The sequence below is a fragment of the Falco peregrinus genome, chromosome Z (assembly GCF_023634155.1).
Source record: "Falco peregrinus isolate bFalPer1 chromosome Z, bFalPer1.pri, whole genome shotgun sequence".
Lineage (NCBI taxonomy): Eukaryota > Metazoa > Chordata > Aves > Falconiformes > Falconidae > Falco > Falco peregrinus.
Genome location: NC_073739.1, coordinates 47,902,433 through 47,926,942, shown reverse-complemented (window position 1 = coordinate 47,926,942; position 24,510 = coordinate 47,902,433). Strand labels below are relative to the sequence as shown.

At 37.7% G+C, this 24,510-nt stretch overlaps 1 protein-coding gene across 1 annotated transcript in view; it reads right to left on the bottom strand.

Annotated features, from left to right (window-relative positions):
* Positions 1 to 24,510, bottom strand: part of PIP5K1B (phosphatidylinositol-4-phosphate 5-kinase type 1 beta) — an 88,973-nt gene that overhangs the window by 21,638 nt on the left and 42,825 nt on the right. The window contains exons 9-14 of the mRNA XM_055791706.1: positions 14,062 to 14,273; positions 11,591 to 11,674; positions 11,441 to 11,489; positions 10,812 to 10,896; positions 5,074 to 5,229; positions 4,191 to 4,335 (exon numbers count right to left, since the gene is read on the bottom strand). Coding sequence (XP_055647681.1) covers positions 4,191 to 4,335; positions 5,074 to 5,229; positions 10,812 to 10,896; positions 11,441 to 11,489; positions 11,591 to 11,674; positions 14,062 to 14,273 — 731 coding nt within the window. The remainder of the gene's footprint in view (positions 1 to 4,190; positions 4,336 to 5,073; positions 5,230 to 10,811; positions 10,897 to 11,440; positions 11,490 to 11,590; positions 11,675 to 14,061; positions 14,274 to 24,510) is intronic.

Below are 24,510 nucleotides of genomic sequence, written 5' to 3'. Positions count from 1 at the left end.
TCTTACAAAAAGGAGGTACAGAATGCATTAAGAGAAACAAGAATTAGATTTCACATAGATTGTTTTCCTAGGCTCAAACATCATCAGAAGAACTCAGCAGTCCCTCCTTCCACAGCCTGCAGTATCTTGGCATTGCTCTAAAGACAGAGAGGTGAAGTACCCCTTTATGCATCATGGGACTTTATTTGGGTTTGTGACTGGAAGCCATGAGACATGCTGAAACATACACTGGAAAGAAACTTCTACCTTGCAACTCTGGTTTAAAACACTTCCAGAAACACCTGTAAAGGCATTAACCTCCTTCAGCTCTTTGCAATTGTAAAAGCAATGCCAACTGAGACAACAGTCATATAGCTCAGGACATTCAGATTTGTCATCTTTAATTTAATTAATCCATACTTATTAGGAAAACTTTATCTCGAGGGGGCAAAAAATCTGTTATCACTTCTTCTATAAAAATAATCCCTGATAGAATATGTAAATATTACTTTTCCTAAGATAAAGCAAACAAACCCTTTCAAAGAAGGATATTTGGACTCAAAACTGAACATATATTCTAGTGGAAAATGGACTTTTAGGTACTAAAATATCTCTGTATCAAATAGAAACCTACTTGAGGAGTGGAAAATCTTTGAAAATTTTAACAGAAGCAATAGTCAGTCCTGTTCTCTTACTAAATGAATACTTGATATTCCTTATGACAGAACCACCTGACTGAGAAACAGCTTCATAAATCAAAAACCAGCCCTCTTCTGACAAATAGGAAAGCCTACATTTGCTGAATAATATATGTCATGTTTGTCCTTTTTTAGGTAAAGTTCCTTTTGTGCTGAAAAATACAGCCATTTCCCCCTCCCCTCTGCTCCTTCATTCACTACATCTACCAGTTCTTCTTGACATTGCCTGGGTAACACCTCGAGTCCTCTAACTCTTCAAGGACTCTTCAAGCAATCCAGAAAAACATTCCTAGTAACTATATGTTTATGACTGCTGTTCATTCTCTCTTTTCTACCTTAATCACAAATCTCCAAATGCTGCTGTGCATCATCTACCAATTAGTTATGTTAGTTCTAATCTGTACCAAGCCGGGTCTACAGAAACCCTCCTCACATGACAGAGCCTCAGGAGCTAGCTCTGGCTCAGCAGGTCACCTCTGCCTGCTTAACCACAGGCAGCAGTTCCTTACTTAAAACCACAACACTGAGCATCCTCAAAGAGAGATGGTTCTGAGCTTCTTTTTCATATAAAATGCCATTTCCCTCCCCTTGGAAAATGATTACATTCATGGTTGATGGTAATTACACCCCCTCCCACCCCCCCAAAATTAAAAATACAGTGTGTGCTTCAAGGAACCCAAAAGTATTACTGCTTTCTTTTTAATGAGGCAGATAAAGGCACCTGTCCTCTCACTGGTATGGGCACATACCACTCATTAGCATTAATAAGAGTTAAGGAGCTGTACAGATACTGTATTATTACTATCCGTGCAGGATTATCTCCCTTTATTACCCTAAACCAGAGATTTCTGAATGGTTACAAGGAAATCTGTGTACTCTGTACTTTGTGCCAGGACACTTTGAAAGAGGAGGAAAAAGCCTGACAAAGAAGATGCGTAACTGTAATTCTATTAAATAACTTGAAGCAGAATGTTACAGTCAATTAAATATTTTAACAACTGAAAGCAGGCTCACATTAGCAAGCAAATCATTCTTCCAGGTTTTTTTCTAGGACCGCTCCAGCCTTCCTGTTTATCAGAGACAAATGGCAAAGTGATGAGTCCTGCATTACAACATTTTGTAATACTCAAAAGCAGAACTCCAGCATGAAAAATCTAAGATACCTACAACTCAATGCATCATTGTAGCATGGGGTTTTTTGGTGGTTTTATTTGCCTGATAGCTTTTCTCATGGGGGGACGAAGTTCCTTCAATGTACCATAAAAACATAATCGAAACTTAAGCTGGCTATATTATTTAGCACCATGAAGAGGCAAGGACCTCCCTGCAATGATGCAGGAAGCAGAGATGGGTACAAAACTGCCAGTACCCAGGACCATCTTGAAGAAATTAGTTTAAAACTGAGCATGCTTAGCAGCTTTTTTAAATCCTGAAAGCAAGCTACTAGCTATGACAGGGAAACTAATCCTCATGAATTCTACATGCTGAGATTGTGAAACGAAGCAGTCGTTGGTCAGGAGAAAAAAACTGCCATCGAGCCCTAGCTGAAGGCGATACATCTGGACTAGCAAGGATGCTAACTGGTCAGCCCCCATGGCAGATCTCTGGGCTATAGGGCAAGGTCATGGAGACACCACACATCTATGAATGCTGGTGCAAGGTCTGTGCTGTATTAGAGAACATGTTCTGTTGTACTGACAAATTGAAAGTATGCAAACCCAGACTGCAGATACTACAGTTATAATTTGATTTTATAAGATAAGGATGTGCAGGGTGATTGCAGAATTGACATGTACTACATTTTAGGTTACTTCATTGACTGAATCACAACTGGAGACTAACAAGTCTAAACATACAATCAAAGTGTAGATCTGCTACAAACATTATTTATTTTAGAATTATTTTGGAATATCTTCATAGGAAAATATCAAGGACTTACTCATAGCTTTTCTCTACTATTAACTCATGGAGACTAAAGATTATTTGAAATGTACTATTTGCAGTAAATTTGAACTCTAAAAGAGCTCTCCTTTGCCGACTAATGCTAGTTTGAAGTAGTTCTGTAGTTTTATTTGATGTTTAGAGCAAATAAAAAACCCCAATACTCTATAACCTGACCTCTAGCAAAGCTAAAACTTGGTAAATGATCATGGAACACTGAAATCCTACAGCTAATTTTGTCACAAACTGGACAAGACTGACAAAAGTTGAATTGAAGGAGCTCTATTTCTACTAACGTGTACTAGTAATTTTAGTTCCTAAAGCTTGTGTAATGCATTTTGGGACAACTTGTGATGGTTTTGTAATTAAAACGTCGTATTTGTTACACCCCAAACCATACCTCATTCCAAATTTTAACAGCAAGACATCAGACCTATGGAAGACACCACATCAGTGAGATTTATTTCAACCTAATGAAAATGGAAGCTGCAAATATCACTTTGATCAACAAATTGCAAGTCATATTACTTCTTATGAAAATGCAGTTGGTCAAATTTAAATAGGTGGTAAAAGCCTACTGCCTCAAGATTGATTTTAAAGTAACTCAATCTTTTTAGACAACATGCAGTTTTAAAGTAAAGAACTACATCCTGGCACACGAGTAAGCTTACCAACTTTATACAGACATCGTGTAGTCCAGGATTCCAAATTATTCCAAACAAAATTCATGAGTTCACACTGGTTACTCTTCTTGACAAAAACAAAGAAATAGCTATTTTGCAGTACAACACATGGTAAAGAGATTCACAAGCAAGCAAGACGAAAGAACACAGCATACATCAAGTGTACAAGGTAAGAGTACAGGCACACAAATAGATGATCTCCCAGCAAGTCTTCCTAGCATAGGCATGGTATTGGACAGTCACATGGATCAAGTATATTCAAACACAACTCAAATCACATCCAAGCTAGCTCACAAACATCTGCACAACTCTTCTTGAGACTCTGCTTTTTTTGTCCTTCCTGGGTTAAAATTAGACAGGCTCTAGTCACACCCACGGGTGAAGTTTCATAGAAATTCACTTCAGAAAATGGTCATTTCAAAAGAATTTAAAGCACATCATTCAGCACTGTACATTCAGAATAAAGATCAACCAGAAAGTAAGTCCCTTTTCCTAGCACATCACGGGTTTCTGCAGCTTTTGAGGCTACAGCCACTTTACAAGACGTACTTCCCATGCTGGTCTTAATCTAGTTCAGTTTACAGCACAGACTAAGGCCTAAGCAAGTTTTTAATGCCCAGTTTAGTTTTGGAACATTCAAAAAATTCAAAGTATACTGTGTTTATGCTTTCTATTTTGTGACCTCAATCACAATAGATATAGTAACCAAAAAATATATAACAAATCCTATAGGCTTATTGCACCCCTCCTTCACTGGAGAGTTCAAGACTGAGCTGCAGAGACACTTGCCCCTTCTGCTTTTTCTTTTGCAGAGGCCCCTTCCTTTGTAAACACTGTCAGACTATTAGCAAAACATTGGGGAATCCTCTACCACATATACAGCCTTTACCTGCTAGAATAAAGCATAGGTTGATCATGTTGATAATGCCCATCTACATTCAAGGAAGAAGAAGAAATTGTGGTTGCCAAGGAAGCTGCTTCAAACAGAGATGGAGTGCTTGGCACTAGATCCGGCCGGTGGTGTGAACCTAGTACTGCATACACAAAAACAAAGAACATTAGCAAACTTCATTTCAAATTGATTCCAAGAATCTTTATGCAAGTGTATGGAGTCACATAGTGCTCTCAACAGCTTCTTGACGTTTCTTAATGTTTGAATTGATGAGACTGTAATATTCATGTGCCCATACCCACACTCTTTGATGTTACACAATGAATTTCAGTTGCTAGCCAGTACATTCAGCAGAATACAGAGCAACACCAAGGTCAAACATTAAACAGCAGTATGAATATCTGATAAATTTTTCTAAGTTCTGGGACTGGTCTTCCACTACCAAGGCCCAGTTTTCAGATGGGATTAGGTAGCTGGTTCTCCTTTCAGCCTGGCTCCAGCTGAGCTCTGAGAGGGGCAAAGTCTGTACCTCTTCAAACAGACTCTGGGAACAATGAACTGAGCTTCAAAACACTTCATGGGACATGTTTGTATAAAAGTCAGTGAACAAAAGAGCACTGGCTCTGGCCTTCATCTGCTACCTGGGATGAATAAATCTTTTTAGGATCCCCTGAAATCAAAGATTAACAGCATATTGTAACCTTGATTCTAAGTTTTGCTCCTGAAAGTCAATTCTGCCAAATATGACCAACAACCCTCTCCATGAGAATAATCTTGATGCTGAAGCTTTGATTGGAAGCTTTCTCGTTACAGGGCTTCCAGAACTTCTACTAACTTCCTTTAAAAACATTGTTTAGGCTGTTGACCTGAAAGATATTACCCTCTTCATCAAGGCTGGCGTAGCTTTGTCCTTCAGCAAGAATGCCATGCTTTCCATCCTTCCACTCCTGGCTAACCGCACACACTATTTCCTGGGATGTTGCCTTTAGGGCTGTGATGGAATTGCACCGTTTCTTTGAAGGTGAAGACTTTAAAGCTGCATTGCCAAATGAACATAGGTGTTGAATCATTTCATCTGATCACCTTGCACATGTTTAACAGCATACAGAAAAGCAAGCCATCTATAAAGTTAGGGTTTCTGAACACAGACAAAGAACACAACCAGATACAAACCCACTTATCAAATATTATACTAAAACTAGAGCCAAACGCTTTGTTATCTCATCTATGAGTGAAGTACTTTTGTCTTTTCCTGAGGTTTCTTACTGCACATAGGACTAAAAAAAAAAAAAATTACATCAGTTAACCAACTTTGACATCACACAGTTACAAATCTCATATGGAGTATCAACCCACATAATCAAAGCCAGAATGATACAGGAAAACATACGGAGACAGGAAAACTAAACAGACATTTGGAGTATTCTGAAAGGTTATGACTATTTCCTTGAGGTCTGAACTACAGCTACTATAATGATGTACTACTGCAGAATTTCCGCTTCAGCGACATGTATCAAACATCTTCTTTGGGTACAATAAACACTTGCAAAATGTTGATGGCTTGTACATTCAGGTATGAATATCCCCTTTATAATCCTTACCAGCACCTGCCTACTTACAATGGCATTTTGGGTGCAACTCTTAGCATCTGACCATTGCCACTAGTACTGAACCATGACCCCCATTTGCAGTTCTCCACAAAGATGCCAGCCAGTCATTTAGTGTTTTTCAGTTGCCAGCTGCTGACCTCCATGCATTGGCTGAAGGGTTACTTCAGATGCACTGCAAGAGTTCATATTGTGCTCTACTACAAAATTCAAATTAAATGCATCAAAGCCACTTGGCTAGACTGAAGAAGAGAATCAGATGCATAGCTCCAGGATATCATTAAAAAATAACATAGTAGATATCTGTTGAGCTAGCCTCTGAAGGCTGAATCTGCTTATTATGCCTTTATTGTTATTTATGGAGGCTTGTTCTGTGCACTGGGGAAAAAAAGCACAGATTCAAATGGGCTTTAAGAGTTTTAAACTGACATGTCTAACTCGAAATTTAGAAACAATTTTCCTGAAGGCAAGAACACTCTCAATTCTTCATTTTATGAAAGAATGATAATGCATTTGAATGATTAATCCATATAAAAGTAGATTAATAGCCTTATATACAGAGCAGATCACTAAGAGTGAGATATTAAGACAGGTTAATAGCCTGGAAAAACGAGACAGACAAATTAAGATTAGAGAGAAAATTAGTCGTGTTGTCCTTAATTGTACATTGTAGCTTTCAAACACAGAACAGGTTGTGTCTTGTGCCAACAAATCTAGCAGTCAGAATTAGAAAGAACCGAATGAAGACTCAAATGTTTAGGAAACATACATGTCTGCATGAGTTATTTACTTTGCCCAACAGACAGAATTATCAAGTTTTCTACTCCTTACCCTCGACCAGTGCAAAGGAGTTCTTTTGAGTATTGTCTTAGACAACAGAGCTCCCACCAGTTCTCTGGCAAAATTATTCTAGGGTGGAAAGCCATCTGAGTCTCAGGAGGCTCCTTCCTCCTTTCAGCTGTATTTTGCTTCATATTCTGTCATGACATTAGGTTCTTCTATTTTTATATTAATAACTATTTTCTGAAGGATTTAACATTTAACATCTTAAGTTGTTAATTTGTACTAGTATTTGTAGTCATCCTCATTTCACTTAAATCTCATTTAGTTCTATCCTTCATTTGGATTTTGTTCTACCTCTATCTGTATCAATTGCTTCTCACTCCAGATAATTAATGTTGAGAGACCAGCGTAACACTGGTCAAATAGGTATCTACAGAACACCTTCTATCAGTTTGACACAATGCCATACACTCAATACTCCTTCTGTAGTATTTGAGCCAAGTGTCTATTCCACATTTTGACATTCAAACCAAACTCCCAAACCAAATACAGTTCCACAGGTAGGATTACCAAATTGCTAACTAGAATCCATTTTATATTCCTCTATAACCAACATAGTTCTAGCTAGTCAAATTATATTTTCAAGAACTCTGCTTTATAAAAAAACCTCTAAACTTCCAAACCACTGTTTCCTAATGGCTAAGAAGAAATATCTCTTATCTTACTGAAAAAAAATAAATATGTGCAATTTCAGCACCTCCACAGATTTAAAAACTAATTTGGCAGTAAAGCTGTAAGTTAGTATGGATGCATACTATTTATACCAGCTGACCTGCATGTCTTACAATAACATTTTACACCACTTGCTGTAATTCTTGAAAAAAGACCCTCATTGCTCAGACGACCAAAACAGCTTTTCCCCAAAGAGCAGCCTGGCCACAGTGAACCCCAAGCACTCGTCTTTGCCTTGCTGCTATATTTATCAGGTCTTTCCTACAGCCCTCCTTGCTGCACACGCACTGAATGCATCTCAGCAGTCATCACCATCCTTCCCTGCACTTGCAATGCTTCAGACTGAATCGCCTTTCAGTAACATGACCAACGTATAGAGGAATTATCCATCAGTACATTAATATTTATAAGATTCTCCCAAAGTCTTATTTTCCCGAATAGTGGTCACAACGTATCATGCCTATAGGGAACCACTAATCAGGGTTAAATCAAATTATCTCTTTTTATTCTAAAGACTCCTTCACTTAAAATATCTAATTTATTTTCTTTTTTTAGTTCACCTGCTCTCACCTTTTTCTCTTGATCAGTCTATTCTATTCTTTTTCACCCTATTTAGTAATTTCACAAAGTACTTGTCACCTATGCTTCTGATTTCTTGTTGGTTTTACTTATTAGTTTTGTCTCTTCTTTCTTGCTCTTTTCGACCTAATCATCTATGTTGTTCTGATCTGCCATGTCTCTAACACAGGTTTTTAGTGGACAGGAATGATAATCAAATTATTCCAAATAATTTGATTCTTTCAAAAAACAGTTGTATACTGGTCTTCAGAAAAGTGGTATCTTTAGACAAAATGCAGAGTTACGAAGGCTAGTACAGTCTGAAAAATATTGACTTCCAGTGATAGAAATTCTAGTGAAAATAAAACCTGATCCGAACTTTTGATGGAAGAAACCTGTAAGAAGATAAGCCTCTAAACTTTGATTTTATTTTTTTCAGTTGTGTAATAAGAATATACATACCACACCTGGAGGAACTATAATTCAAGGCAGATATGAAAGTATGAGCTTATATTCAAGAAGTGTATTCTTGAATGATAGCTAATTTTCTCCTGTTAATTTTTAAAGTCAGGCTAAATGCAGCCAGTCTGAAAATAAATCTGTTCCTTAATGCTTGCTTCATAGCTGTACCCAGATTATGATAAAATATCTATGCTGCTCACCCCATGGGACTAAGGCAACATTAATTTATTCTTTTCAGTTCGGAATCAAGAAACAAAATGTGATAGCTATTTCTCCAGTATTTTTGCTGAAATCTAACTTCATAGGCCTACATGGTAATTGCTGCAGTATTTGGACTCATTGGAAGGTACAGTGCACAGGTTTTGGCTGGGAGAGAATTAATTTTCTTTGTAGCAGCTCTACGGTGCTACATCTTGGATTTATAACAAAACCAGCACTGAGAGCACACTAAGGTTTTATTTATTGCTGAGCAGTGCTGATACAGTACACAAGAAGCTTGAAGGCGACACAGCTGGGACAGTTGACCACAACTGACCAGAGGGATATCCTGGAATATATGATGTCATGCTGAGCAATAAGAGATGGGATAAACATGAGCAAGGGGGAAACAATCATGGTTATGGCCTTCCCAAGTAACCCTTACACATGATGAAGTTCTGCTTTCCTGGAGGTGCCTTAACAACTGCCTGCTGCTGGTGTGGATGGGTTCCTTACTTTGCTGTGCTTGCACACATAACTTTTGCTTTCCCTATTAAACTGTCTTTATCTCAACGCTCTCATTCTCTTACTTTTAACCTTTTGATTCTCTCCCCCATCCTACTAGGGTGGGAGTGAGTGATTGTCTGTATTGGGCTCAGCTGCCCATAAGCGTTAAAGCACAACATTCAGGAAGAATTTACTTACACAGGATTGCTTGACCCTCCATCCCCAACGACTTAAGAGGATGTACAGTTTCAGGGTCTACTTTAAGTTACAGAAATCAAGTAATTTTATTTGAGAGAAGTGACAATCAACAGTTACATTATTCCTGCAAGACTTAAGCCTTTGAACAGCTCTCAGTAGTCATGTCCCTCTGTAGTGATGGTGGGTTTTGTTGGCTTTTTTTCTTTACCCTGTGTATTGGGTTTTTGTGTGGAGGTTTTGGTAGCGTGGAGGGAGCTACAGGGATGGCTTCTGTAAGAAACTGCTAGAAGGTACCCCCATGTTTGACAGAGACAATGACAGCTGGCTCCAAGATGGATGGATCCATCACTGGCCAAGGCCAAGCCCATCAGTGACAGTAGCAGCGCCTCTGTGATAACATATTTAAGAAGGGGGGAAATATTGCTGTACAACAGCAGCCAGAAGAAAGGAGTGAGAATATGTGACAGAAACAACTCTGCAGACACCAAGGTCAGTGAATGAGGAGGAGAAGGAGGTGGACAAGGTGGTGGAGAGCACAGATTCACCAGCAACCTGTGTTGAAGACCGTGGTGAGGCAGGCTGCTCCCTTGCCACCCAGGGACTACATGCTGGAGCAGGTGGATGTGCTCTAAAGGAAGCTGAGACCCTGTGGGAAGCCCACACTGGAGCAGGCTTCTGGCAGGGCCTGTGGCCTCATAGAGAGAGAAACCCACATGGGAGCAGGTTTTCCAGCAGGACTTGTGACCCCATGGGGGACCTACACTGCAGCAGTCTGCTCCTGAAGGACTGCACCCCATGGAAGGGATCCACATTACAGCAGTTTGTGAAGAACTGCTTCCTGTGGGAAGGACTCACGTTGGAGAAGTTCATGGACTGTCTCCCATCAGAGGGATCCCATGCTGGAGCATCTTGACCCATGTGCCTTTTCTTGAAAAGGGAGAGTGACAGAGAGGCTTGGTGGGCACCTGGCATCCAGCCAGTGTCAGCCCATCACACCCTGTAAGAAGCTAACACTGATATGTATCTGAGCTTTGAAAATGAATTAGAAGATTAGGGAAGGAGAAGTGGAGGGGGAAACTAGAAACAGGTGATAGTGAAAAAGACAAAAGACTTTAGTAATATCCAACTTCTGATTTTTTTTCCTTCATAAAGCACAGAATAAATCCATATCAAAGGGAAGAATGTCCTTTCAAACATGTTGGAGGTGGTATGTAAACAATCTTTACTTTTGCAAATTAAATAAATTGAAATCAATGGGGGTATTCCTACGAAAAACGGATGGAGGACTGGACACATCATTAGATCATGAAATTTATCTTTGTATCAATGCTCATATACGGGAACCTGTTTTAGCTTCAGATGCCTCTGATGTGTCAAAACATACATAGCAATTAATTCTCTGTAATTTTACTATTACAGTACTATAACATTAGCTCCAGTGAAAAAACTCAACTTCTGGCAGTGTAAATGCTACATGATGATAAAAGAAAGATTCTTTCGCTGCCAGGACAAGAGTGTTATGAAATAATGATTATAAAAATATCTAAAAGAGTAAAAGTCACCACTTTCTTACCTTGAATTTTCTTGAAAACTCTTGTATTCATAAACTTTAAAAATCTGTCTGCATAAAAACTTGGTCGGTGAACTGAAACAGTGTCCTACAAGATTGAAAAAGGTTTCAGTTGCATTTTTCACAAGTAAATTACAAATAAATTGTTAAGAAAGAAGTTGGACACCTCAGGTAAAGTATATCATGTGTTTCAGGCATATTCAAAACAAGTGAATCCTAACAAGTTTTTCCTTTTTAAAGGTTAATTCTTCAAGAACTTTAGGTATTTAATCTATGAAATCATGAGTTAAGAATTATATAGCTATATTCTGCAAAATCTTCCTAGCATTTGGAATTATTTTTTTCACATTATGTACTTTTTTCAGTTACAGATTCATTGATGTCCTGCTAAGTGGCCATTGCCTTGTGTAAGTTATAAGGACAAGGCGACCATTTTAGTTGCTTTTTGAAAAATCAACAAATAAAATCAAAGCATGTATTAGAAAACGGACCTAAAAGATTTCAGCAACAGCGGAAACCATGTGGTGATGGTAGACTATAAATATACTAGAGCTACCTCTGTCCCAGTCAACATAACTTGAAGTTCTATTGCTAAAATATCAGCAGTTAAAGAAAAAATAAAATCTACTTACCCCATCATAAACAAGAGCTTTCCATGAATGTTCCAACTTCTTCATTAACCTAAGCATATAAAACCAAAATCAGCCCTGCTTTATAAAATTTTCACATTTGTAATTAATTTCAGAATAGCTTATTCAGTAAAAACTTGAAATCCAATTTACCTGTAAGACTGGAGAATATCAATAATACCCATAAATAGAAGCAGCTTTTCTCCTCTATGGCTTTTAGCTGGAATACCTCCCATTCTGAGAGAAAAACCAAAAATGTAGTTATGTTACCCTTTAAGATACCTTTGATCAGCAGTTAGGAGGTGAACTGTACCCACTTGCAAACCTAAAGAAATAGGACAACGTTAAAGCTAGATGTCACAGTGTAAAGTCAGTCAGACATGGGTCACTTAGCAAGTGATTTTAAATTGCAAATCTAAAGTATCTGGGATCCAGTGGTAAATATCTATTCAAACCAAAAAGTATTTTAGGATAAATTTTAGATAGGACTGGAAATATTTAGATGATCTGAAAACTGGAAAAATTTAGATGACCTGAAAACTGGGAAAAAGTATACATCAGTTTATTACTAAGGAAAATAAATAATTTTGCCTAGCTGAAGGAGAATTTTGTCACTTTATTGATCACATGGAGCAAAATTATATAGAGCCTGCATATTACTTCAAGTCTGAAAAGGTTGTTTTGTATAGTTTTCACTAAAAATTACGTATGTGCTTTTCAAAAAGTTATTTAGAGACAGATTAGTGGTAGAAAAAGTAACAGTACCAAGCTGAGAAGCTTGACTGCCTGGATCTCCACTTGTTTGGGAGTATTTACTCAGCCATGACCTTAAAGAACAAGATGCTCATCCTAAGACCCTTGCTTCTTACTCCACCACCTAGAAAAAAGGGTCATTTTTTTTAGAACCAGAAACTGAAGTAAAATTTTCAGTTTGTCAGCTTCTGTTGACATTGATGGGCTCTCTACAAAACCAGAAGAAAAAGAGATTGAAGATGCAACACATGCAACTTTAACAGTTTTAGAAACAAATAATACACACCTGGAAAAGCTACCAAAGACATAGTTCATAGTATATTCCCCATTCTGCCGCTAAAGCACAGTGGTCACCTCCCCCAACAACACAGGGCTACCATCTACTTGTTTTTTATTATTTTTTCAGGGTCAAGTGTGTGTGTTTATTATTCTAGGCACAAAGGAACCCATGTAAGAACAAGTGGAGTTTAGATGACTGTAAAACCCTATTACCATAAACTCCAGCTCAGTTAAGTGTTCAGACATTCAGAAGTGTTAAATGGTTTAAAAAACGATATTCAGTCAGCTTTTCCTGGAAGCTACAACCATAAATTCAATCCAGTACAAAAGCAGCAGTTATTGTTGCTGGGTATCCACTCTCATCCTCATGTTTGTATGATCTCACAATGAACCACAGCAGAAGACTGAGCTCAAGGTCTTTTCTGAAAGACCACTCCAACCTTTGTGAGGTTTGTCATGCTACCAGTTACATCAATATGAGAGAGGAGATAGTGGAAGGGGCCAAGGAAGGACTCAACCGCTGCAGCAGGCTTTCAGCAGCAGTACTGCACTGCTCAGAATCTGGGCAGCACTACATTAACTCAAGTGATGTGGGAATCCAGGGTGAGCTTCCATACATAATAACCACAGGGACTTTCTTGGATAACCTATATAATCAGCTTTGGCTTTTAGTTAAAAAACAAAACCCAAAACCCAATATGTCCCAAAACTGCCAGTATATCACCTCTGTACCATACAAGAGCATTCACCATGTTCTGTGTGAATATGAATGATGCTGTAAAAACTGAGTGAAATTCAGCTCTAATATATATTCTGGAATCTGAACATCTGGAAACTCTGTAAATGCTAAATATCATAATTCTCCCATTTGTTTGCTGTAGGTATAAGCACGTTTCTGTATTTTGCTAGACAGATCCCCTGAGAACCAGAAGAGTAAATCCTTAATTTGAAATTAAACCCTCATTACGATGAAGGATTGATTATGTAGAATGAGAATTGTGAACATAATGCTCTCACTAACACTGAATGTATCTCAAAGTATACAACAGAATAGCTATCATCTACATACTTAAATTTCTATGGCAGTTTTTGCTAGGTAGAAGAATAAGAGGAAAGCAGCAGTTCTTAATCTCAGGAAATCTTGTACACAGGTATGACAATACAGTTCAGCGTACTGAGTCTACTACTATGAGGTGAAAACAACCACTTAGGAATATCCACTTCAATGTTAATAAATAGTTTTTGCTATGGCTCATCAGCCTGTTATACCCGAGACCTTGTAATAGCTGTCTCATAACATCTATTCTATAAATAAATGCCCTTCTGCACACATAAGTCAGTCTAAACTAACCAAATTTGCTATCATGTATTCGAAGATGATCAATCTACTAATCAGTTCTAATTTTCTGCTCTCCAGCAAATCTCGATGGTCCATCTTTTAGAAATAAATAAATAAAAAAGGCTTAATCTTTCAATTCTTGAAATGCAGTGTACTCTTGAATGTTTTGCCTTTTAATACCGAACGGCACAGACTGAAGAAACAGAATGTGCATGTTTTAATAGTAACCTTAAAAGCAGGCTACAGCACTTACGTATTTGTTGTCTTTGTGGTGACAGAGTCCCCTGACTTCCCAGGGCCCTGTATAGACTCCATGGCTGTGGAATAGAGAACTTTCTGCCCTCCAGGACGTTTCACATCTGATGCGCTCTGGGAACTCTCTCCTTCCTTTTCCTTCACATTACTGTTCAGTATGTGGATTCCCAGCAGCAGACTGTAATCCATGATCTTAAAACTTTCTAGAACCTATCAACAAAGAAGAAATGGCTGTACTGAAACAAAAAAAAGACTACATACAATATGAATTACACAGCAACATTTTGAAAACATAAGTTAAAATAGGCTTTCAAAGCACACATTTCTTTTACAAGGAAAATGTGTGAAATTATAATTAAACAAAAACCTTTTACTAACCCACACATGTCAAAGTGCTAGTTATCTGATTAGATCAAGGCTCTTGTTACAAGTGGGAAAGTAAGATGCATAGCTGAAATGTAACCTGATGTTATTTTGTAGTCAAGGAGGGTATGTCCAGTCAACACCTTTTTTATTTATAGCAAAAATTCCATTAATGGTGCCATCATATATTTAAGAACTACAGACATTTTTAAAGTCACCTCTAATGCATGTTCCAGACTACTGAGCATTTTGCCTCTCTACCTCCCCTCCACCTCCTGCTTATAACTGAGAAAGTATTCTTGTAGAGCTTTCAAATGTCAAAAAAAGCATTCACTATCACCCTCTCATTAACAGCTGATGAAATACGGGTAAAAAAAATCACGCATCTCTCCTTATTAGGTTAAATAGGGCAGATCTAAAACTGCAAAGGCAGTTTTATTTCTGAAGCATGACTTAACCAACCAGCCTTCTCTAGCTCTACCAACCATTTTTGCCTGTCAGCAGGCAAGTTCCCTTTCTTCCTTCAAGCACATATACTGTCATAAGTTTCCAGTCAGCTCCATCATTATGAAGTCTGGCATACTGCTATTAAAAGGAAATACATTTCAAGTCAGTAAGCAAACACAAACTAAACCAAGCTGTGATCACATCCAGTAATACAACCAAACTGTTAGCAGAGAGGAACTGTGTTAAGTCTGTTGTGTAACAGCAGTGCTAAGTGGAGGGAGAAAACCCAGTGGCAACTAGGAAGTATACGCTGTGCTGCTCATCACCTCTCCTTTGTCTCACGTAGCTCAGCAACAATTCATGATACCTTTTGGCACACAATGCCCTAACTAAGTTAATGGTCTCATTTTTGGCACAGAATTAAAAGGCAATACGTGAACAAGAACAAAACATGATTCTGCAGAGATGGCAAATGAAAAGTAGTAGCTCCAGGTATGTAAATTTGATGAAGACTATCAAGGTATAAATATTTTTAGAGAAAACATTGAGATGGCTTGGAGACTCTAAGATACATTTTGCAAATCCAAAATGAGATTTGTTGGCAATCACCAGAAGTATAGCAGTCTGCAAAACTGTATGAGGAGGAAAAGGGAGACTAGTACTTAACATGTTCCAAGACAGAATTTCAACTCCAATGTCCAAGTATATAGGCAAAGAGGTAGGAAAGCTCTGTTCCACTCCATTTGTATTTCTTATGTACTCATTATATATTAAGAAGCCAAATGTACAATACAGCTGAATTCTTTTCAATCTCTGGCATCTATCTTCCATGAGGAACAATGTGTCGTACTCTTAGCACTGCGGTAAGCATTTAAAGCGAAGAAACAAAGCACAACACACTGTAATCTAAGTGTAGAAACACATAGCCTCATTCTGATTTCCAGACACAAAGAAGGAATCTAGAAGACATGGTAGGTTTGATCTTGCTCAAAGTAATCCTGCATAGAGATGGATTAGTTCAAATGGAACAAGAAAAAGGCTGCTAATGGGTCTCAGTACTCCACATCATCCTCTGATGACAGAACTCACACAGGATTTCAGGACACAACAAAAAAGTGTAACCTACATTACCATACAAGAAGATAATGAAATTTTATTGTGCGTTGTGTGGGAATGTTGGTGGCTAATAACTTCCTGTTTCACAATCATGAATTGCAAAAATCGTGCAGCTAACAGGGACACAGGCACAGACACTTGGTGCCAAGTTCTAGAATTTTCTTTGCTGCTTGTTTATTGCTACCCTTTACTCAGACTTTCTCAAAAAGAAATTACTATATGATGTATTCATTGAACACATGTGATCAGGGGATGTTTGCCATCAAATACTGAAAGCAGGTTCTGGGTAGGTTGAAAAAAAACCCAACAATTAATCTTCCACTTACCTAGAGTAGTACAGTCAGCAATGCTGTTCACACAAAGCCAGATTACAGCAGCTAGTCAGGCTTGGAAAAAGCATTGCTACTTTTATTTTACAGTTATATACATAACTGCTGACAGCTCTGCCTTCAATCTAGTCTTTACCGCCTTTTGAATTAGATTACATTAGACACATTGTGATTTAACTGCACTAATTACATAACCTACGTCTAGGACTGGATGTAGCCTCATGGAAGGCTGTGGTAAAACATGCTGCCGCTTCTTCCACAAGGACCTCTTATATGATAACATTTATTTTTCTGACTGCATCAGTTCACCACTGTCACTTAAACCCATATTACTTGTATTGTACAATGGACTACTCTGTTCTAGGATTACTGAAAGACATCATAAAAACAAGTAGCTATCTTTGTTATTCCAGTTCATTATGAAATTGAAACATCCAACGGATTAACTGCAGTACAGATTCTTACAAATAGCACACAGCGTATGAACTCTAGCCCTTGTCCCCTGGACCTTCTATTCATGGTCCTACTCAAGAAGCAGGACTGTCCAGTCTATAAAGTGTCTTCAGGATATCATAATATGACCTGCCCTCTGTCTGCCTGCTGGTCTCATACACAGTTCTGATTACCTCCCCTTAGAAATCTGATAACCAAACCAACCACTCCTTATGCAAATACACATTCTTTGACCAGATCTAAGCATGTTTTACTGCCCTGTTTGTTTCTAAGGAAAATTCTGATAGAAATAATTAACCAGAGCAACAATGAAGAATCATAACATCAACATTCAACAAAACCTTACTTCATGTCAAATTCTCCAGCCTGTATTAAGACAGAAATGTTACTTCAGTCAGTGGGATTTCCAGTTGAATATATCTGAAGGGTTCTCACATATTAATATTTTAAATATCATTATTATTTAAACGTGTAAGTAATATTTTGCATACACAGTTGTACAAATTAATCTAGTTTGCCAAGCAAAAGTTGCAGTATGAAGCACATCAAGCTATCTCTGAACATGCAGCATCCTCTAAGAACACAAAAAGGCATGTCTTTTCCTGGGTTGAGGGTTGCTTGCAAGTAGCTTTGATGATTTTAAATAGAACTGCTGTTGAGAAGCAGCAGCAAGTTTTTGCTACAAAGGTACCAAAATGAGATCCTAATTGAATGAAAAAAGTACTCAAACAAATCACAGTATTGAAGAGCTATATTCATAGCAAAATGCGAAAGGTCTATAAAACACCTGACGTTATCCATGTGAGATCACTAGAAATTGACATCAACTCCCAGAAATACACTCCTTGTGTCATTAAAGTGAGAGAAATTCAATCTTTACTCATGTAACCACTCTGAAACGCAACTTGATAGCAAAATCACACTGGGAGATTTCAGTAAATATATTCTTATTTGTTAGTACACAGCATTATTAAGAGTTGGTAATTTTTTTATATTGATGATAGTAATATTTAATAATGCCAAGTAAATGTTCAGTTCATTTACACAACATTTCATCTTGTTTGTATTTATGTATGTGTTATTTCACTAGCTACACAGATTCTGTCAACATGATGTTGACACCTGGTCACCAAGTACTGCTTGCAAGGCTGGCTTTAGCTCCTCTGACAACTTCCAGATGGCAAGCATCACTCACTCCAGCCTTAAGCTGTATTTTGCTTTCATACCACATAAAAACCCCAGTGAAATGGCATCACAATACATGATGCTTCAGAACATGGAAAAACAACTCCCTGAATCAGATTTTCTTTTCTCTGAGGTAATCAGATGTTAAAGCAATCTTAGACATGGTTACACTCAACTGTCATAGCCAGTGACTAATAGAGCTAAGCAAGTATTTTTGCCGTGGAATTTTTATTTTAGATTCAGCCAGCACAAGCTGTGCAGTGTCTGACAGAGAAATCTGCATTCACATTGCTAACCATACAAACAACCCCAGCCAGCACGTCATTTTCATAAAAGAACCAAACTCTACCAAAAGAACCACAACACCACTCAAAAAAATATAATTTCACAAGCTTATGAAATGCAAAAACTGAAAGGACAACCATACAATCAAACAATTCCTCTCCTACAAGCATTTTGGAAAAGGGACATAGGAACTAATATAACAGAAAGAAGGCTGATCTTACACTGAATCAATAATTACTCTCCAACATAAGGAGATACATAAAAATCCCACAAGGACCATCTTGCAAAATAAGCACTTCTTAGAAACAAATGCACAAATGTCAAATGTCATGTGATGGGTCTGGTTTAGAAAAAACTTATCACCCCTTACCCCCAAGTGCTTGTGGAATCACTTCCCATTTCAAGAGAATTCTTGAAACATACTGTTAACTAATGGTTTTAAAAATTACAATCTGGTTTCTGATTTTCAAAGTAGAGGCAAAGAGAAACTTGGAATGTCAATTGATACTACAGAAGTGATAATATAGAAAAATACAAGGCATCTGCAATATCATTACATGTCCATTTTCGTCAAGCTACCATTTCTGACAAAGAGGCCCTTATCTAAGTTTAGCAGCACATTCTCCACCCCTACGCCATGCCATGTCATCTATTATTCCTGTCCTATGCTGCAGTTCAATACTCCAAGTTGTGCCAACACTACTGTTTCTAAGGACATGCTGTAGAATGGGTCACTGAAATTATTTGGGTTAAAGAATAATCTGCGTAAACCCTTTGAGGGGAAAAAAAAAAGACAAGAAAAACAACAAAACCACCCCACTACTAAGGGTTTTGAAAAATCCAGTGAATAAATTTGATCATACAAGGTCTCTGTCACAGCTGCTTCAGCACAAAACAGACAGGTGTTCATGCCACCAAGCTAAGACTTTTGCAGCAACTGGCTAGAACAGCAGTGATAAAGATAATACAGATACTTGAAACTTAAAAGATACGACCCTCTTTGCCTTCAGCTTTGAATTTCCTTATCTTTACAGCCGCCTTTGTTAGTCAATGTTTGGTATGCTTCACTTCTTTTTTAAATTTTTACTTAGTTCCAAACTCTTGCGATGCTCCTAAATTGTAGTTCATGGTGTTCTTTGAACTGCTAAACAAGCCACATTTTCACTTAGCAAAAGCAGCACCTTTGTAATTAAGGTGCACATTCTGAAGGCTTTCCAAACTCATTTACCTGTCTTTCCTTACTTGAATGTCCTTATCTTTACAGCTGCCTTTGTTAGTCAGGCTATTAATGCCACTTTTAAAATGTGATTTCCTTAGAAATGTCCATAGTGTTCTTTGCTAATATGATAAAGGAAAAATGCAGACTAAAAACCTATTAAATTCTCACTAGTAAAAACACCTTGAAATTGTTGTGTTGTTCTTAAAAAACACATGACCACAACTGGATTAATTGTCATTGCTTCTGTAATAGGTATTTTGCAATACAGGTATCAATATATTAATTGTTCTAATGGTAGCTTACAAATGAAAAATGGGTAACCACATACTTTTGCTTAGAACATTCCTCAACACTTAGATGAAATTCTTATAAATGTAGAGAGCACCCCTAATGAACTATGCCTTTTGCTTTTCCTGCAACAGGATAATTTCCAAACATTGCTACCGAATGTCTGAAAAAGGAAAAAACCAAAACAGAAGCCCTAACAATATTGCATCAAACTAAATAAAAACAATTCTGGTAAAGTGAAACTTTGGAATAAAGAGGCTCAATTTCCATTTAAAATTATCAGAAGTGAAATCCCAAAATACAAAAAGCTGAACTCTGTTGTCTGGTTTCTAATTCTACTTAAAAAGCTTAGCAGCAATGCATGTTGTCCTTCATGTCTTGAAAAATTTTAAGCAATGAGAAAGAAAAAAAACCCCATGACTTGAACTCCTACTGTGACCACTACATAAAATATGGTGTTCACAAACTTTAATCCGTCAGGCAGTATGCAGATAATAGCCACAAAAATCCTGACAATACTCCTATGCGGCATCTAATCACTCTCCTAATTTTCTAATGCAAGTATAAATTACAAAAACTAAGTGTTCTACCACAGAGAGAACAACACCAAGTCCATCTTCATCCATCAGAGAAAGGTTTTGGTTTCCTCATAAGCAGTAAAATATGCCTTAAGGAAAGAGGTGAAGGAAAGAGTAGAGATTATTTGAATCTCACTTTTTAGTAATAGCTGTATTTACAGAGAGAAGATGAAAATTATTTTTCCACCTTCAAGAGTTTGGAAGAGATATCCCCAGCAAGAAATCATAAAACATGCATACTTTGCCTCCTTGTAGGTCATTAGCACTTCAACTGATAGCTCAAAAAATACTCCTCCTATTGAGACAGAAAATATAACTTCCTGCAAGACAAAATTCCCTGGTTTTATAGTGAGTTGCCTTGTCATTTTGTGTAAAACAACATTTGTTACTGTAGTTTTAAATGTGACAGGTGTCACAGGATCCCTAGGGTCACCAAGTTAACTGAGAAGAACTAGTTTTGAGTTTATAGGCCAGATCTTAAATACACTTAATTAAGAAAAGAGTAATCCTTAAGTAACAAATGAAGATCACTACTGCTCTTATAAACTCTGGTTTACTTTTTCCCCACTCTTCTGAATAGGTGTGGAATTAACCTTAACTTCAGTTTTTAGAATATCATGTCTTTGCAATTTTGCTAGGCAACTTTATCCTAAATTTCAGGATAAATAAATACTGCTTGATTTGCATAGATATTTTTTTCATCTCTGATATTTACATAAATGAAAAAGTGTTATGCAAGAGGAAGAAGAAATACTGGGAATTGAGCACTGACTGACAAAATGAAGTTATCTGAGTGCATACAGGTGAGTATCTTTCTAAGCAGACCTTAACAGCACCATAAACAGCAAGAGGAACAATACCTGGACATTTTTTTCCCATTTTCCCAGTTATTAGAGCTAACTGCATTTACATGCACTCCTCCTTTTAGCCCTTTTCAATTGTCTTTTCTCTTGGATTCAGCAGCAGACGGGAAGGGAAAAACACAACCAGGCTATTTTTAATAGAATACCCCAAATTCCTGCATATGACTAGCTGAAATTCAAGAACATACTTTCTCTGTGTGAGCATGTGAAGCAAAGACTGAGAAATACATAATCCTGTGATTATCAGTTCTCCTGAAATTCCCTTTAAAGTTGTTTGAAGTTATATTCATGTGCTTTGTTAGTTAACTAGATGAGAAACAGTTTGTAGAATAGTATCTCTGTATAACCATGACACTATCAGTTTTAAAAGGGACTTCTTTCTTTCCTTCTTTTAATAAGCAGTTACCAGTTCTTCTGTACCTTAAGGGATTACAGGGAGGATATTAAAAGTGTTTTCATAATCAAGCCACTGGACCATATTCTGATGAGGTGTGCTGCTGTACCTTTCCTACAGTAATTTTTGGCAAGCACCTCTATAAAACTCTATCTTCTTTTCTAATATGAGACTATCAAAAGACATGCCATAGCTTACCCTTTGCCCCACTTAAGTATTTCTCCACAGAGGAACAATTTCTGCAGGACTGTGTTTATAAAAAAACACAACAGCAGCTAAGTTTGATGTGGAGCTTAATTTTCTGCACCTTAAAAAAATTTTTTTTACAAATCACCAGATGCACTTTAAACTGTCTTTAATGGTTGTACTAAAAAAAAAAGTTGTTTTTACTTAGTATTTGCTTATGTGCCATAAAGCTTTTAATTTTTGGACTCATTCAGGAGCAGAACAGTTTCTGTTAATATTTATAATAAAAACTTTATTTGGAAATTGGAAAATCTGCTCTATTCTTAAATAATTCATAATTCTATACAATGATCAGAGTAGCTAACAGCATGACTACTAAAAATAAATCACACCTATTAAAAATACCTTTTAATACTCTCAGTATTTATCATTATACAAAATACATTGGCACATTGGATTTACAAATTAAAGCACTCTAAAGTGAATAAGGCTTCAAAGCAAAGATTTTGAGGAAAGCTATTCAGGATAGTGAGTTGATTTATTTTTAGTACTATCTGCCTGTAGTGTGTCCCTGTCTTCTTTCCCTCTCCACCTCCCCACTCACCCCAGTAACTCCAGTAGCAAGGATAGTATAGCTGTAGCAAGCCTCAGTAATAGTCCAGAACTTGAAAGCTAGTTCAAATTTTCAATTGTGTGCATTGTATGTATGATAAACTCAGGAATATTACATCCTTTGGAACACTGTAACGTTATACTCCTTGGTTTAGCAAAGGTGCAAAAAGTGCAAAAGGGTCTGTGAGCAGAGCTGTCAGACCCTGTCATCTTGAGTGTGAACGTAACATGCAGGGGACACAGGAGCTGGATGATGCTATCAATCTGTACCCTGTCCCAAAGCAGACAATCTGGAGTGGCTACTGGAGGCACCAGCCCACAACAGATCACACTAGCCACAGAGCTTCATCCTCTAATTGAGCAGATCATGCATCTCCTCATCACATCTGCAGGAAGGTGTGACAGACAAGAACTGATACTCCAGCAGCGGACCACCACCGCTGCCGTACCCGTTACTACCTCTCCCTGGGGAGGGAGCTGCGTGTCTGCTCAGGAGATGTATCAGGAGGCCAGCTCAGCTAAGCAAGGAAGCCACAGCTTGAATGTGAAAAGGCAGCATACAGGATGGGGGAGGACAGACAAGCTATAAAGGAGGAACTGAAAAACATTGGCTGATGGCAATTATTGCCAGGGAAACCAAAGCTCTGACAGAGTTAAGACTTGCACAAGTTAAGGGCACAAAGAAAAGCTTCTACTGCTATATTAGCGGTAAAAGACTGACCAAGGAAAATGTGGGCCCATTGCTGAATGGGGCGGGTGATGCAGTGACAGCAGACACAGATGACAGCAGGTCTCCAGTGCCGCCTTTGTTGTCACCAGCAAGTTCTGCCAGGCCTCTGCACTTTGTGATGGAGCTTAAGGAGGAGAAGAGCTACCAGCTGGGGGTATTTATATTAAAGAAGCAGGAAAAAAGCACTTCTTACCGATTCTGACTACAAACATGAACAATGAAAATATAATCCAAATAGAAGCAACAGAGAAGAGAATTTCTTAGTCCTGAAAAACTGGCAAGATCAAAAATTTCCTCTCCTTAATGGATTTTTAATTTCAGTGCCTACACTAACTTTCTCATTTCAGAGTAAGAGGAAAAAGAGATGACAAGTTTTGAAGCCCTGGAAGTCAAGGTCAGTCATCACTCATACCAAGTAGCCATTCAAATAGCATAGGGGCAGAAACAAGCAGTGAGAAAACTGATGTTCTTTTCTCAGAATGATTGGAGTATCTCTCTTCCTCCTAAAGGCAGCTAGTCAGATCCAACCTCATCTGTTGAGCAAATTCAGCTGTGTGAAAGATAATACTGTCTGCTCTCTTTGTTTTACAACAAAGAATAAAACTTATTTGAATAGAAAAAGAAAGCCAGTTAATTTTTTCATATACGTGTAACATTCAGTGTTTATATTTATCTACGGACAGACACATACACATACTATACAATATATATGTGCATTTATGTATATACACTGATTATTTAAAAATAATTTTCTTCTTTTCTTTCAATAATATTAAGATTTAGCTGGGCCTTTAAGAACTCCAGACTAACTTTAGAGTTGTTTATCTAAACTTAGAAACTGAAAAACGCAAGTTCAGCATTCAAATAACATGCTGCAAGTATTTAGCTGTACTTTCAGAGAACCAGTAAGAGTCCCCTTTATACATAACAATTAAATGATTGATTCTTGTTTTAACTCTTCAGTCCAGTTCCCTCCTTTAAATTCTGTTTATTATTTTCTATACAATAGATCCCCCCCGGCTTTAACTGGGTAAGTAACCTTCAACAAGTCGGGGGGATGCACAAAAGGGCATCCACATCCCCAGATGTGACATACTGATGCATTCTGCATTATCACACATGGCAGGAGATCAGGAAACACTCACTGCAAGAGGCTACAGAAAGAACAATGTGTGGTGTTAGATAAATGTCTCACACTGAACATGCAGCTGAGCATTAGGTCACCCAGCTTTGCAAACTAAGCACAAGGCATTGCAGACTTCTGTGATAATTAAACAGAATGTACTATTCATGTGCAAAACCAATGCTTTCCATCTTGCACCACAGGTGGCAGTGAACAACAAACTCTGATGTTCAGGATGCCTCTTCTATGTGATGAGTTCAGTCTGCCCATTCTGCT